Source organism: Pristis pectinata, chromosome 18 (genome assembly GCF_009764475.1).
Source record: "Pristis pectinata isolate sPriPec2 chromosome 18, sPriPec2.1.pri, whole genome shotgun sequence".
In the NCBI taxonomy this organism is placed as follows: domain Eukaryota; kingdom Metazoa; phylum Chordata; class Chondrichthyes; order Rhinopristiformes; family Pristidae; genus Pristis; species Pristis pectinata.
Window position 1 is genome coordinate 33,796,565 of NC_067422.1, and position 16,838 is coordinate 33,813,402.

Here is a 16,838-nt window from a genome sequence, read left to right on the forward strand (position 1 = left end):
TGTTCTTAAACTTCTGATTATCTGCATACAACTGAAATATTGAATAGGCAACAATCCAATTGCAGTCATACTAATGGTAGAAATGGTTTCTTGAATTGGCTGCTCCACCATTTAATGCCGTCTCTGAAAACTTTAAAGCACTATAATCCCAAACTTTTATGCAAGTTAGGAATTTTCTTTTTAAACAGTAAATGGATTTTAACTAGCTCTGAATAAATTCTAATTCACTGCTCCACTGTTGGCTTTGGCTTGCAGGTTAAAGAACTTCTGACTTCGTTCGGCCCACTGAAAGCTTTTAACCTAGTGAAGGACAGTGCAACATCTCTGTCCAAGGGCTATGCCTTCTGTGAATACGTGGATGTCAATGTTACTGATCAGGTACAAGTTATTTGTATGTTATTGGAATTGCCACAGATATTTGGATTATCAGCTGAATGAATATAATTAAAGATTATATTTTGAATAATTGAATAAATATAAAATCACTGAATGTAAACTCTCTGCCACTCAAGTATGAGCTATGAATCAGTGAACTTGTGCGGTGGGGGGGAAAGGTTGTAATCTGATGCTGGAAAATTGATCTAGTTGTGCCACTGGTATGACCGTTCTTCAGAGTCATAGAATTCATTTGACTGGGGTCTGGGGTGGTGGCAATTTTCTAATAGAAGTGAGGCCAAATGATGACTAGAACCTGGGATGTACCAGGTAAAAGGTAAGGAAATTATTTTGCCATTTTAAAAGAAAATACAGTATATCCAAATTAAGAAATATAGTTCAGTGGCTTCAGATTGCCTGTTTTCATGCTGTGTATGCTTCTTCCCTGGTGCTGCAATTATAAAAATCCTCTCTTGTTTGGAATCCTACCTTCCTTTTGAATTTGTAGATGGGAGGGCTCTATGCTTTTCTCCAACTACGTGGTCCCCATTTCCATTTCGGCACTTGCTTGTGGTTTCTGTAGATCATATTGATTGCACTGGATGCTTTCCACTGTGTTGTGCATGCTCTGTGTTTTCCTATTGTCACTTCACTTTTTCTTTTGGTCAACACGTTTGTGTTTCAGCTGACTACAACTTGCACGAATGCTGGCATATATAACACAGATGGAAATAACTCCTTTGAAACAGATGGTGCTAACCTGTCGACACTGGACCTTTGTCGGTTTTTGTAGTTCTATCTATTTATGCTATGAGAAAATGTATCTGAGTTGATGACCACGTTCACAGGGTGACCATGGATTCTCTCAGTATTTCTTATGGGATATGTAGGGTACAAGTGCTAACAGAAAAACAATATTTGGAAGTAAGAACAGGCCATTTAGTTCCCACAGCGACCATTTCAGAACACCAAACTCTGATATGCATGTTGTTTGTATGCTACGTCTACTAATAATATAAACTACTATTATTCCATGGCCAGTAGTTTGAATTTCTGAAGGCATTGTCTCTGAGCACTGCCATCTTGCCAGTCGTTCTCGCTCTTGCCCACCTTTGTTTCCTCTGTGCTGAAGGACTGAGTGCAGGCCTATGTAGATGGAGTAACAGATGCCACTTGTGGGCCACAGGTAAGGGGACCACTGTCCTATGGAATACCTTAGTCATTGGCTTCTAGGAGAGCTTGGTGACAGCCAGCCGTATGGTTCTTATAGCCTGGGATCACATTGCATCTCTGGTTGCAGGCTTAAACTTCTGTGGAGACCAACACTCAAGCCTGCCAACCATAAGCATGATGAGTTTCATCAGTTTTCTGCTGGGTCTCCACCAGGGGCTTCAGGTATGTCTACTTCCTACCAGCTGTTCCTTGCAGAGTGCGGAGAAGCCCACAGTTTCATTTATCTGCTCATTGGTAGGTTTAATATAAAGAGTGTTGATAGGGAATTGGGATTCAAAATGGGGAAGTGAAAAATTAAAGACAACTGTTAATGTTTGTGAAAAACTAATTTGAGATGTGGAACATAATTCACGCTCACTGTACTGCTATCAACAATATCTGTTACAACATGAGTTTTTTTTCTCCAGAGTCATCAGGTTTTCATCCAAATGACTGGTGAAGACCTTGGGAATGATATGATTTGTTATGTTTAAATGAAATTGTGAACTGAATTATTTAAAAAAAACTTAGTTTTGTACCACAAAGATCTTCCCCATTATGTACACTTCTGATTGTTTTGAGCCTCATATATTCTTAAAAATGGAAAACTGATGCAATTCATAGAACTGTTAACCAAAAGTTCTTTGCCTGCCTGTCTTAAATAATGTGTATTCTCTTTAGGCTATTGCAGGATTGAATGGAATGCAGCTTGGGGATAAGAAGCTTATAGTACAGAGGGCCAGTGTTGGTGCAAAGAATGCTAACCCGGTAACTGACTTAAATCGTAGTTTAAGACCTTCTCAGTCTTGCACTTGCGCCCCAGGGTGCCTTCCCTGTATTGGGCTGCTATCTCTTTTTGAGAAGTCAGCAAATTCTATTAATGTCTGCATTTTTTTTTACCTTTTTTGCTTTTAAATTTTTTATTTGTTTAAACTCTTCACTGCTGCAAAACCTTTTGCCCCTGTATGTGATTGGTCTGATCTTTAATCATGTTTGAAATAACCTGTAAGTGGAACCATGACTTACAGATGATAAAGTTGTGCTACGAGATGTATTTTATTTGGGTACAAACTAGACCAACTTTGGATAACTCTACCTCCGTTTCTGTAATTAACATCGTGAAGTGTTCAGTGATGCACATGTGCTTATTTAGAATCAGCTTTTGGTTTAATTGCATGTTTTAAATTTTACATTTTGTTCATAACTTAGAATACCTGACAAATTTAAATGAGTTTGATATATGCGATTCATTAATTAGATGTGAAAAATGTTGAGTGGAATCAGTTTCTAAAGAAGATCAGTTACCCTGTGACAATCTTGGTTTGTTAGTTGCATTGGCTTCTGTGGTCATAGTTTGTCTCTACACTGTTGATTCTTTCTCATGGGTAATTATAAAAGCTTTTAAGGTTCCCTCCTTGTCTACAATACAATCCTATGTCTGCTACCCTGAAGTCCACATCTGCTTTCATTAGAAGCCATGAGATAGGAACCACCAGTGGAACTTGTCATTTTCCTTTTGTAAACTTGGAGGTAACAAGGGCAATTGTTATATATGTCCCAACACTTGGACTGCAGTCAATTGATTCAGCACCCAGTGGAGATCCAACCTGAAAGCTTTGTGTCTGTAAGGTTCAGCTGCTAGATAAATATTGTTCTTCAGGAATCACAATCGCCTTCACTTGGCAAACATTATTTTCAGGTATTGACCTTGGACCTCAGCAATATAATTGGGATCTGAATTTAAGACTATCGGCAAGTTTTTTTTCATGGAATCTTATTTGTCATGCAGAAGGTTGCAATTTGCTCCATGTCTGTGCAAGTTCTTTGCCAAAAAAACACCAAAACTAATCCATACCACTTCATTTTATCTTCATTTGAAGAAGCCCAGCATCTGCCTCAGCCACTTTCCTTTCTGCTGAAGGATATTTACTTCTATTTGAGATTGAAATGATGCTTTCAAAAAAGTCCGTAAACTTGGCCAAGCAAAGACAAAAAAAATTTCATGCAAAAATCCATTTAATCCATATGTGCAGGTGAACTGAAAGTAGCTCACATTGAGAAGTGAGAGGTCCTGCTTAATACCTCAACCTAAGAATTAATTGTTTTGACTAAGAAGCGTGAATCTCTTTCATCAATTATCAGGAATGAAACAGTGATTATGATATACCAATTAGGTGATGAGATCAGAGAAGCTTGGATTCTATGGAGCAGAGAAGGTTAAGCAAAAACCTGATGGTGATAAAATCATTAAGAGTTGATAGAATAACAGGGCTGAGCTATAGTATAGGACCAGATCGAACAGCTCTTTTCATAAGTCAGCAAATGACCACCATCGAAATCACCAGGGATTGATTTTTTTTTTAACCTGACTACAACTGTATCCATTGATACTAAACACTCTACCATCTATGTTTTTGGCTTTCATCTTTGCCATTTTGGTAGGTAAAAAATATGCTTTTAAGCACAATTTTGGTTTGCAATCCAGTCAGTGTTTAATGTAACACTTTCTGTATGTGTCAGTAAATTAAAGCCATGTGTTTCCAAAAATACTAGATATCATACATTTAGTTGATGCAATAGGATGCTTTACTTTAAAATAGATTCTCTGAAATTCAATTTTTTTTTTATTTTGAGCATTGTTACTGGGAATATTCAGTAGCTGTAATAGAGTATTTCTTCCCACCCAATTCTCTTCCACCCTTCCAATGCAATGTGGTGGAATCACCATTGGCTATGAAAGTGGAGATGTACAGCAGATTAAGATTCTTCTATTTTTCTGTGCAGAATGCCATTATTCAAACACCAGTGACTGTGCAGGTGCCAGGCCTTCCGACAATGCAAGTTCAGAACACGGGGCTGCCCACTGATGTGCTCTGCCTGTTAAACATGGTGTCACCAGATGAACTTATTGATGATGAAGAGTATGAGGAAATCTTGGAGGACATTAGAGAAGAGTGCAGCAAATATGGAACTGTGAAATCAATTGAAATCCCTCGTCCACTGGATGGATTAGAAGTGCCTGGCTGTGGCAAGGTAAAAGAACAGCAGTCAGAGCTCATAGCTTCAACGTTCAATCTCAACATTTTCCTTAATGTTACACATCAAGTTGGCAAGCAACAGGGTGATTTAAGTTGTGCTAATATTTGAATTAGAATGTTTATCATTTTTATTCTGGTTGTTAACTTTTTTATATTTGGAGCTTTTGATCAGATCCCTAGGGTTTCCTTGATTATTCATGCTCAATAGATATAAAATTTGGTCTTGGATGCTAACTGTAGGCTGGTCCATGGCTTTTACTTCCTTATTTCTCCACCCTCCCCTAACAAACCCTACACTAAGCATTAGGCTAGGGATCCAAGATGGTAGGGTTAAGTTCATAGGGTGAGTTGCCTTTATTATTTCTTTTTAGTAGAGGGTGAACAGAGACTGAGCCTTGTGCACATGCGGTGATTATAGCAGTTGCAAATGAGTCGAGGGAAGCTCCAGTTAAACAGGAGAAATTTGAATGAGCACATGATTCTGTACCACAGCAGATAACTAATAAGGTCTAACACTAAGATTTCATTTTGTATACCTGAAGTAGGACAGCCTTTTATTGCAGTACTTCATTATATTCCAAGTCTTAAATACAGTTCACTTTGCTTACTGGTAATGTTGTTTTCTCTCGACAGATATTTGTAGAATTCATCTCTCCTCTAGACTGCCAAAAAGCAATGCAAGCACTAACAGGCCGAAAGTTTGCCAACAGAGTTGTAGTTACCAAGTATTATGACCCAGAGCTGTACCACAGACGTGACTTCTAACAACATGCAGCCACTTTGCTGTGTACATTTCTGACAAATGCTTTGTTTATAGTTATACTAGATTTGTATAAAACAGCACAGGTTTAAGTAGTTTGTAGTAGTCAAATTCAGTTTATTTTTAGCACGGATGTCTTGATGTCGTTAGTGTTCTGGGTAAAGATCCATGTTGCAGGAACTGTAATAGCAAAAAACTTGTAAATGGAATTGTATCTTTTTTATAGTGTTGGGCCCTTCTTTCTTTTGGCTTTTGGGGAAGAAACAGAAAATTCTGTAATTGCTGATTCTGTCAGTCAGGTGAAACCAGTATATTTGAACACTGTACCTGGTTTCAACTAATAAACTTTTGAAATGGAAACTTAGTTGTGCTGGTCATGCATCAAAGCTCCTTAATGTGGTCTGGACTAGTGACAATTTTTCTCCTCTGGATTTGTTTTGACCCTGTTTTTATTTCAGATGCAAGTCCAGCCGGCGATGATGTTATTTCTTCCCAAAGTGCTGGGCAGCATACGATCTGGCATCTTCAATTCTGGTGCGACTGTAAACAGACATTATTAAAATGACAGGAATAATGTTCATCTCAAGCTGTTGTGTACCGCTGGGATTATGGAACATCAGGAACATTACAAATAGATAATTTAGGAATGAACAAACAAGCAGGAGCAAAGAACACTGAACTGAGCATCAGGCTAAGCTGCCTTTTGCACCTAATAGAGGGGAAGAAAGGGATATGTATTCTACAAAATCAAAATTATAACTTAACATTAGTCCAATTGGTATTTCTCCTCCAACCAAGGAATATTTTGTTGCATGTTTGATGACCTTAGAATGAACAAGTTCGTCAAACTTGGCTACCATTATTTTCTGGTTAACATCATTGAATATGCTGGAACTTCTGGGGGTTTTCCTTGATATGCTGCAGATTTAAATCTTTGGAAATGACAATCTATATTTACATGGTAAAGCAAAACTATGCTTTGTTCTATCAAGTCATTAGTATTTTAGGTGCTGCATAAAATGACGAAATAAAGGGGATTCAGTGAGGAGGATTGTGTGCTTGTTCCTAAACTGACTTCCTGTGCACATTTAACAGGCCCCACAGTTTTAACTAGCAAAGACTGCTATAATGCGAATTTACAGGCTATATTGAGTGTTGCTCAGTACACCTGGTAAATGCAAAAATCTATCCCAAGACCTCTGCTTTAATCACTATCTAGTAAGACTTTGTGTACATTTTCTGAATGTTTATTATTCTTCAAAAACAAGCAATTTCTGTCACTATCTTCCAATAATTTCATAATATTAAAACTCATCTGGTTACTGGTATAATTTTTGTACAAATTGTGCAGATCCTTTCTCCAATGTTCCACAGCATAACAAATTTTAAATAGGTTGAATCTGCTAGATAACAACTACCACTTTAAAAGCCAGCAGGTGACCTTTTTTGGGGAAGAGATGTCCTCCATTCCCAGTTCAAGAAAGGAAAATTCCCTGAAGATCTTTAAAAGAGGAGGGGTGGGTGGGAAGGCACTGGCACTGAGACAGCACAAGGTAAATGTACACTGTCTTGAATCTACACAATCCATAGCTAGTGGAGTGCAAAACTCCAATTGTAAACCAAATTAGGTATATTCTATAACTTGTGATCTTGTGTAGTGCCTAAAAGACTAATGATTTGCTTAAAAGAATACAGTACAGTTTTGCTTTACCATGTACATATAGATTGTGATTCTAAAGATTTAAACCTAGGGCACATAAACCCAACAAGTCAAAAATGTTAAATAGAAAATAATGGTAGCAAAGTTTGCAATTTATTTGTTTGAACTATATTGCAATATGTTGAGACTTTTGTTTCCCACTGCTCCAGATTTAGATTTCAGCATACATTGTCCATTAAAGCATTTTCTCAGGCTGATTTTATCTAGTTATCAATGATAAAAGTTCAGATTTTTTTTTCTCTATTTTGCTTTTGGGTTGCACATCTGATCTTGGACCAGATTGCAGGTGGCAATCAAAGCCTAGTGACCCTCTCCTCTTGCCTCTAATTGGCCCTTTATCAGCATTGTCTTTGGTAGCACATGTGCGCACTCACACACCATTACAGTGAGCTCTTCAGCAACTGAGAAATCAAACACTTACTAACTTTTTTGAAATTTAAAAACCATGACTTGGTGAATCCAAGCCATTTAAGCTAACTACATTTTATTGCAACAGTAGTATATGAAAGGTGCTAGAAATCTGAAATAAAAGTGGTGTTCAGAAGTTGTCCTGATGATCATTGACCTGAATTGTTAACTCTTGCTTTTCCTCGTCACAGAAACTGCCTGACCTCATCATTTGCAAAATTTTATTTTCATTTCAAATTCCAACCAATCACAGCATTTTGCTTTTCTAACTGAAGGGATACTGCAAGGATGTTAGAACATAACAGCACAGTACAGACCCTTTGGCCATGATGTTGTGCCAACCTTTTACCCTACTCTTAAGATCAATCTAACCATTCCCTTCCATTTTCCTACCAGCACCCCTGGCAGCGTGTTCCACGCACCCATCATCCTGTGTGCGCAAAAAAAAACTTAACTCTGATATTGCCCCCTGTACTTACCTCCCATCACCTTACTTGGCCCTGAAGCGTTTCCAAATCTCTACACTTAGTTCCCACCTGTAAATGTGTTCGGGTTTGCTTGATATACACAATCAGGTATGAATGTGAGCATTGAGGATGGAAAGAGGTTGCAAATGGATATTCAGGATTCAACCTTCCACTTGCACTTAGAACAGGTGTAACCAGATCACACAACCAAGAAGCTTGCTAAAACAGCATGGGCTTTCTGTCCATGGACCACTTAACCACAGCATCTACCATGAGTTTGCCTCAGCTCAGTTTTGACCTGTAACTTAATTGCAGGATGTGTCAGGGATGATAAAAATTAGCCATAACTTCCAGAAGCAAACATTTTGCTAATGCCATTTAGAAAGCATTGAGGTTTGAACTATGTTGAAAAGACTGGTGCAGACTGAAAGTGCTTTACAACATTGCACAGGCAATGTGGCTACATCCTCAAATGACCATGAGACAAAGTGATACCTAGCACAAACACAATGGACTGAATTATCTTCATCCTTTCAGTAGGGACTAAATAATATTTACCAACTCATTGCTAGCTAATTAAACATCAACACTTTGTAAAATTCTACAAACTATAAGAAGTGACTGGGCAAAAATGTAGCAAACATAAAATGTGAAATAGAAAAGCAGAATATTTTTAAAAAGCTTTGAAATTGGGAAATGCTGGCACTCAAGATGACCACAGTGTTCCCATACATAGATCATAGAAAGTCAAAATACAACAAGGAATTATGCTTCTGTGGAGAGAAAAAAGTTAGGTTCACATTGATAACCATCCCTTCAGAACTGTGGATGTTAGAGATGAAGAAATTTGAAGATGCAAGAGAGAAGGAAAGAGAACACAGGTCTAACAGAGTTTCGAGACTTGAAAGTGGAGAAGGTCAAATACAGATTTAGAGTGAAGACAAAAGAGACTACAGACGCTGGAATCTGGAATAACATATAATGCTGGAAGAACTCAGCAGGTCAAGCAGCATCTGTAGGGACAAAAGGTGTATATCGATGTTTCAGGTCGAGACCCTGCATTAGTTCTGAGAGGGGAGAGGAAAGATTGCCAGTATATAGCAGTATGAGGAAGGGATAAAACAAAGGTTGGTAGACAATAGGCAGAAGCAGATGGGGAGGGATGATGCACAGATGGGATGAGGTGTGGATAGAGAATGGAAAGGGTGAACAAAGGGAGAAGAAAACTAGGTGTACAGGTGAGTGTGTGTGCGAGGAGAACACTGGGGAGTGTGGGTGACCTGAATTGAAAAATTCTATGTTCATATCATTGGACTGTAAGCTACCCAAGAGGAACACAAAATGTTGTTTGTGCAATTTGTGTTTGGCCTTTCTATAGTAACAGAGAAAGCCACGGACAGACAGGCCGGTGTGGGAGCGAAGAGTTAAAATGACATTCAACCAGAAACTCAAGATGGCCATTGTGGGCCGTGCACACGTGCTCCACGGTTGCCCAATCTACGGTTGGTTTCTCCAAAGTAGAGGAGGCCACGATGTGAGCAGCAAATGCAGTGGACTAGGTTGGAAGGACTGTTTAAGTCCCTGGATGGTGGTGAGGGAGGAGGTGAAGGGACAGATAGTACAGGTATTAGTGAAGTGGAAAGTGCCAGGGCCAGGGAGGGGTGGATGGGGAGGGATGAGTGAACTAAAGAGTCATGAAGAGAGTGATCCCTGCGGAAAGCTGAAAGGAGGGGAAAAGATCACGTTGGAGCTGACGTAAGTGGCAAAGTGTTAGATGTGGAGGCTGGTGGGGTGAAAAGTGAGGACTGAGGGAACTCTCGCTGTTCTGCCTGGGGAGGGGAAGGGATCAGAGAAGATGTGCAGGAGTTGAAGGAAATGCATGTGAGAACTCCATAAGCTATGGCACATTTCTGGATGAAGGAGCACATTTCAGAAGCCCTAGAGTAGAAAGTAGATCTGTCTTGAGAACAGAAGTGGCAGAGGGATGACGTCCTTACAGGAGGCAGGGTGGGAGGAAGTACAATCGAGGTAGATCTGGGAGACAGAGGGTTTATACAACAACTGTCGTGGCTATAATGGGGAATTTCAATTGCTCCAGTATTGACTGGAGTTGTATTGAAGTAAAAGGCAGAAGGGAAGGAATTTCTAAAGCACATTCAGGAGAATTCTCAGTACAATTTTCAGCACAAAGAGAGAGGGTTGTGATGGCTTTGAGGGAAATTATCCAATCAATGAATTTCAGAGCACCTCAAAGGGCTGAATGGACTTATTTTAATCAAAGGCACTATATAAATGCAAGTCTTAACTCCTGTTTTGCCTCGTATCCTATAATAACAACTTAGTTCACAGATGAGGAAAAATATAAACTATGTAACTTTAAATTGCAAGGTAGGTGTTTCAAGGCCAGATATTCCTGCTTTGAATTCATACTAGGGATGAGAATATACAGTGCAGAGAAAAGGTAGGACAATATGTCACCAGTACTGTTCTTGTGGTTCGTCTACAAACGTCTGCCTTTCTCATATCACCGGAATGCAGAGCTCTTTGTTGTTGCTCTTTCTACTCTTGCAGGCCTACATCAAATGGGAGTGTGACGTTGACTATGATCAGTTTATTTTGCACAGACCTCCACCTGGATCTCTCATTACCTGTGTAGTTTAAGATTTCATCTGTAGTTACCTGCCCAGTATCTGGTTTCAGTCCTGATACCACAGTCAGGAAAGGAGTCTGTAAGCATGACAGAGAACATCATACTGAAGAGGGTAGGACCAACACATAGTCCTACTTGAATCCACTGGTGACTGGAGCTGATTCATGTAACTCTCAGATGACCATACTAAATGGTGAATGTTCATGATCTTCTGTTTACTGAATTCCTAAATTGAGTCTAACATGCAGTGTAGCATGGACCACTTCTCTTTAGTTTGTGACAATTTTAGTCCCATAATTAACAAGACAACAATCTTACTTAGAGCCTACCATTACAGCAAATGGTCAAACCATGCAGTGGACATGTTCATTGTGCAAATGCCCTCCTGTAAAGCTGAACCCCTCTCACATGGGCTATATTAGGAAACTGAAGGGGATAAGGTGACAAAGCAAGATCTCACTGAGGCTCTCACTCAAGTCAGCAGTGCTGGTAACAGGTCTGGTGAATATGTAGTTATAGGAATTAAGAGCAAAGGGTTACTACTAACAAGTATGCCAAAACTGCTGCAGGCTAGTCTTTATATTAGAACAATGCTTTTGCCTTTAAGTAGTGGGTTGTGATATATTAGTTTATATGTAAGCACGCAAACATTTTAAGGTGGTAACTTTTGCACTGAGACTGCCTCCCACAGCACAGGAAAGGGTTAAAGTAAACTAATCACATGCTTAATTGGAGACAAGCCAACGTGCATTGGTCTCTAAGTTTCAAGGAGCCAAAATGTGTGTGCAAGCACAACAGTCCCACAAAAGGCAACTATCTGGTAAACCATTAAAATTCTGGTCTGAGGAAGCAGATGAGCTCCTACGTGACTGCTTTGAGACAGTGGACTGGTCCATGTTCAAAGACTCAGCTGCCAGCCTTGATGAGTATGCCGCCACCACCATCACAGACGTTATCAGCAAGTGTTTGGAGGACTGTACCAAAAAAGACAATACGGGTGTTCCCAAACAGGAAACCATGGATGAACCGGGAGATCTGCTCCCTACTGAAGGAGAGGACTGCTGCACACAAATCTGGTGATCCTGATCTGTACAAGAAATCAAGGTATGACCTTCGGAAAGCTGTCAGGGATGCCAAGAGGCAATACTGACTCAAAATAGAGTGCCTGACCAGCCGTCAGTTATGGCAGGGCTTACATGCCATAACAGGCTACAAGACAAAGTCGGGCTGCATAGTTAACAACAGCACATCCCTTCCTGATGAACTTAACGCATTCTCTGCGCATTTTGAACAGAAGGGGAGTGGATTGTCACCATCCACCCTGACAGCCTCCAATGCAGCTGAACCTGTGATCACAGTGGAGGACGTAAGATCAGTTTTCCGGAGAGTGAACACGAGGAAAGCACCTGGCCCAGATGGTGTCCCTGGCCGTGTGCTCAGATCTTGTGCTGATCAGCTGGCAGAAGTATTTGCGGACATATTCAACCTCTCCCTGCTTCAATCTCAGGTCTTAAGAAGACCACTATCATCCCGGTACCGAAGAAAAGCAAGGTAACATGCCTCAATAACTACCGACCAGTGGCTCTGACATCCACCATCATGAAATGCTTTGAGAGGTTGGTCATGGCACGCCTCAACTCTAGCCTCCCAGACAATCTCGACCCACTGCAATTCGCCTATCACCAGAACAGGTCTACAGCAGATGCCATCTCCCTGGGCCTACACTCAGCTCTGGAGCATCTGGACAGTAAAGACACCTATGTTAGACTATTGTTTATTGACTACAGCTCTGCCTTCAATACAATAATCCCAAGCAAGCTTGTCACCGAATTCCGAGACCTAGGACTCAACAGCTCCCTCTGTGACTGGATCCTTGACTTTCTAACAAACAGACTGCAATCAGTGAGGATAGGCAGCAATACCTCTGGCACGATCATTCTCAACACTGGTGCCCCACAAGGCTGCGTCCTCAGCCCTCTACTCTACTCCCTACACACTCATGACTGTGTGGCCAGATTCTGCTCTAACTCCATCTACAAGTTTGCAGATGATACCACCGTTGTAGGCCGTATCTCAAACAGCGATGAGTCGGAGCACAGGAAGGAGATAGAGAGCTTAGTGGGATGGTGTCATGACAACAACCTTTCCCTCAATGTCAACAAAACAAAAGAGCTGGTCATTGACTTCAGGATAGGGGGCGGTGTACATGCACCTGTCTACATCAATGGTGCTGAGATTGAGAGGGTTGAGAGCTTCAAGTTCCTGGGAGTGAACATCACCAGCAGCCTGTCCTGGTCAAATCACGTAGATGCCACGGCCAAGGAAGCTCACCAGCGCCTCTACTTCCTCAGGAGGCTAAAGAAATTTGGTTTGTCCCCTTTGACTCTCACCAACTTCTATCAAGGCACCATAGAAAGCATCCTATCTGGATGTATCACAGCTTGGTACAGCAACTGCTCTGCCCAGGACTGCAAGAAACTGCAGAGAGTTGTGGACACAGCCCAGCACATCACGGACACCAGCCTCCCCTCCTTGGACCTTTACCTCTCACTGTCTTGGTGAAGCAGCCAGCATAATCAAAGACCCCACCCACCCGGGACATTCTCTCTTCTCCCCTCTTCCATCGGGCAGAAGATACAGGAGCCTGAGTGCACATACCATCAGACTTAAGGACAGCTTCTACCCCACTGTGATAAGACTATTGAACGGTTCCCTTATACAATGAGATGGACTATGACCTCATGATCTACCTCGTTGTGACTTTACACCTTATTGCACTGCACTTTCTCTGTAGCTGTGACACTTTACTCTGTACTGTTATTGTTTTTACCTGTACTACATCAATGCGCTCTGTACTAACTCAATGTAACTGCACTGTGTAATAAATTGACCTGTACGATCGGTATGCAAGACAAGTTTTTCACTGTACCTCAGTACAAGTGACAATAATAAACCAATACCAATATAGAACTCGAGTGATAAGCAAAGATTATGACAAGCAGTAGACTTTAGTATTAATTATATTTAATACTAAAGAGAAATTTACGCTCACAATTCTCATTAGTGAGTGTTAGTTTATTCAATGAATATTAATGAAGTATGGGCTCCAAATGGACTTACTTTATACATGGGGTATGACAAGCTTGAATTCAAGTGGTAACTTTGAGCCATAAAATTGTAAACTTAAGTTCCACTCCAGACACTTGGCTGTAGACAGAGTGTTACATTGTTAGAATGCTATCTTTGGAATAGATATTAAACCAATGCTCAGTCCTGCCTCAAAAGTGGGCAACATGGATCCCACCACATCTTTAAAGAAGAGCAAGGGAGTTTGTCTAGCATCATAGCAACAGCTGGCCATTTGCACTGAGACAGCCCTTCTGCTGCATTCAGCCATCCTGAAGTGCTGAGAGCTGGGCTTGCAGGGATAGACTGCACCCAGAGCCATGCTGGACCAAGGATGGTCAGCAATTTCTGTCAGTGGAAGATCTGCCCATATGTGTTTGTGTCTCCACCCAAAAGATAAAACCTACTGCTTATATTTAACAAGTCAGTGAACTAAGTCAGGGCTTCCTTTGATATTGAAGGAATTTTTCCAGCCATGATAGATTGACTTGAATAAGATGAATAACAATGCTTAAACTAACCCTCTGTTCTTTAATAATGCAACACTAATGTAAGGTTGCTGAACACCTTTAAAGCAAGAGTAGGAAAAATGAGTGAAGATGCAGCAGAAGAAAGCACATGACATATTGCTAAGCAGTAAGTAAATAATGAGTCACAAGTGATACAAGGTAGATCCCAGGAAATAGTACGAGTATAATAATCAAACCTGAATGGCGTTTTCCAGCTCACTTACTTCTCCCTTACCTGTTGCAGCGTGACTGTGGACGGAATCCATAATTAACCACTGGGCTCAATCTTGCTGGTGCCATTGTATCTGCAGGTTTGGACAAATACACCATAACTGTAAACACATGACAAGCTCCAAAGTCTAAGCAAACACTGGAATTTTTTTTAAATTAAAAAAGAACATTTCTTAGCATTAGCTGTACTATTCTCTCTGGTGTTTGTGGATAGAACATGCAAGATAATACAGGTTCTTTTTTTAAACAAAAGAAATTGGGTGAGCTGTGCTTTAATCAGGCTGGCAATAGGTATCTGACCTTGAAGGTATGAGAAGTACAGAAGGAATACAAGTTCTGACAAATCCTCAGCAATTGGCAAATCAATTTTCCAAGAATAATACTAAAGAATAAAGAACCATGTGCACACTGGAGCAATTCAAGTACTCTGCCCTTTCTTGAAAAAAAGGGAGCTTCTAAATAGATCAAAAGCTTCTGAAGGCCAACTCAAGTACAAAGTGCAGCTTAAAGGATATGTAACAAAAAGAGAGATTCCATTTCAGCTCCAGTTCAGAAATCATTCACTCTCCATTATATATAATTAGCATTTGTGAAATAAGCCACAATTTAATTTAATCCACAAAGTATTTGAAAACATAATTTCTATCACTGTTTCTCACTATTGTGGCAGTTCCACTGGGCCATCTTAACAATGAATTAAGAGTAAAAACATATTTCTTTGCCACCTAGTGCATGTTGACTTAGTTCATTTGTGAATGTTCTCACCTTCAAAGATTATTGATCCAAGTACTGTTCCAGAACTCAAACAATGTAAACTTTAACACTCCAGAACGGTATCAGTGGCTTTTCTTAGAATCTCAGTCATACAGTACAGAAACAGGCCCTTTGGCCCACTGAGACCATGCCAACCATCAAGCATCCATTTACACCAATTCTACACTAATCCCTTCTTTATTCATTCTCCCCTTATTCCCATCAACACTCCAGAGATTCTACCACTCACCTGTACTAGGGACAACTTACAGTGGCCCATTAACATACCAACACACACGTCTTGGAGATGTGGTAGGAAACCCACGTGGTCAAGGGGAGAATGTGCAAACTCCGCACAGGCAGCATCTGAGGTCCAGATTGAACTCAGAAGGCTGGCATTGAACAGCAGCAGGTCTATTAGCTGTGCCACTGTTCTGCCCCGACACCAAGTGGCTTCTTATTCAATCAGCTTCCAGGTGTACATGCTTCAGTGATTTAGATCCCTATTAATCCACCATTTGAAGGGCATGAACATCTTTCGATGCCTTGATCAACACCACTGACACCATTAACCACTAGCAGTTTCACTTTTGAATTAGGAAGCTTCAGGTCAAAGTCTTGTTGTAAAGCTGAGCACATAACACAGGACTTACAATGCAGTCCTGGGACTATATGTCATTCAATTGGAAGTGACATCTTTTGAATGAAACATTAACTGAGGCCCACCCGGCTTTCTCAGCTGGATGTAAAAGATTCCATGGCACTATTGGAAAAAGAGGAAGAGAGCTTCCCTCATTGCCCAGAGCAATTTTTAATCCGTCAATCAACATCATCTGATCATCTCACTGCTGAGACCTTGCGTGTGAGACCTCGCTGTGCTCAAGTTCCTGCAGCATTTCCTACAGCACTTTCTACACTCCCAATGTATGCCATTTTATGCCAAAGCATGTTCTGAAGTCCAGGAAGTATACTATAGCCTAGAAACTGGATGACATAGCAGTTGATTATTCTGTCATAGAATCCTCGAGTTGTACAGCACAGAAACAGGCCCATAAGCCCACCACATCCATGCCAACCAGTATACCCATCTACACTAACCCCATTTGCCTGCATTCAGTCAGTATCCATCTATGCCTTGCCTATTTAAGTGCCTGTCTAAATGTCTCTTAAATATCTGGCAGATATCAACTCCCCTCAAATCCCTTTACAACTCTTTTCTTTCACCTTCAAACTATATTTGATTCAAAACCAATCTTACCAAGTAGATTCTGTTAGTGATCATTTCTGGGTGAAATGGCATTTCATGCTAAATTATCCCAACCAGTTCTGAGTTGGACCTACACTAGTAACTAAGAAGCATCTAGACAAGTACTTGAATCGCCACAACATAGTAGGCAATGGACATAATGTGGGTAAATGGGATTAGTGTATATAGGTACAGTGAATGGCATGGACATTTTGGGTCAACGGGCCCCTTTCTATGCTGTACAACTTTATAACTAGCAAGTCTGACCTCTAAACAGACAGCACATCCAATCATGTCAAATTGCTGAAACATCACCTTTGACCCCATCCTGACTGTAATTGGG

The 16,838-nt window shown here is 40.5% G+C and overlaps 2 protein-coding genes across 5 annotated transcripts in view; one reads left to right on the top strand and one right to left on the bottom strand.

Annotated features, from left to right (window-relative positions):
• Positions 1-5,396, top strand: part of LOC127579949 (splicing factor U2AF 65 kDa subunit-like) — a 31,410-nt gene extending 26,014 nt beyond the window's left edge. For all 4 annotated transcript variants that reach the window (XM_052033028.1, XM_052033026.1, XM_052033027.1 and 1 more), the window contains exons 8-11: positions 256-378; positions 2,269-2,355; positions 4,372-4,620; positions 5,259-5,396. In XM_052033028.1, coding sequence (XP_051888988.1) covers positions 256-378; positions 2,269-2,355; positions 4,372-4,620; positions 5,259-5,390 — 591 coding nt within the window. In that variant the 3' untranslated portion in view covers positions 5,391-5,396. The remainder of the gene's footprint in view (positions 1-255; positions 379-2,268; positions 2,356-4,371; positions 4,621-5,258) is intronic.
• Positions 5,397-5,788: 392 nt separating this feature from the next.
• The window catches only part of LOC127580133 (protein phosphatase 1 regulatory subunit 7-like), a 70,012-nt gene continuing 58,962 nt past the window's right edge, over positions 5,789-16,838 (bottom strand). Inside the window, exons 16-17 of the mRNA XM_052033344.1 lie at positions 14,501-14,570; positions 5,789-5,925 (exon numbers count right to left, since the gene is read on the bottom strand). Coding sequence (XP_051889304.1) covers positions 5,868-5,925; positions 14,501-14,570 — 128 coding nt within the window. The 3' untranslated portion in view covers positions 5,789-5,867. The remainder of the gene's footprint in view (positions 5,926-14,500; positions 14,571-16,838) is intronic.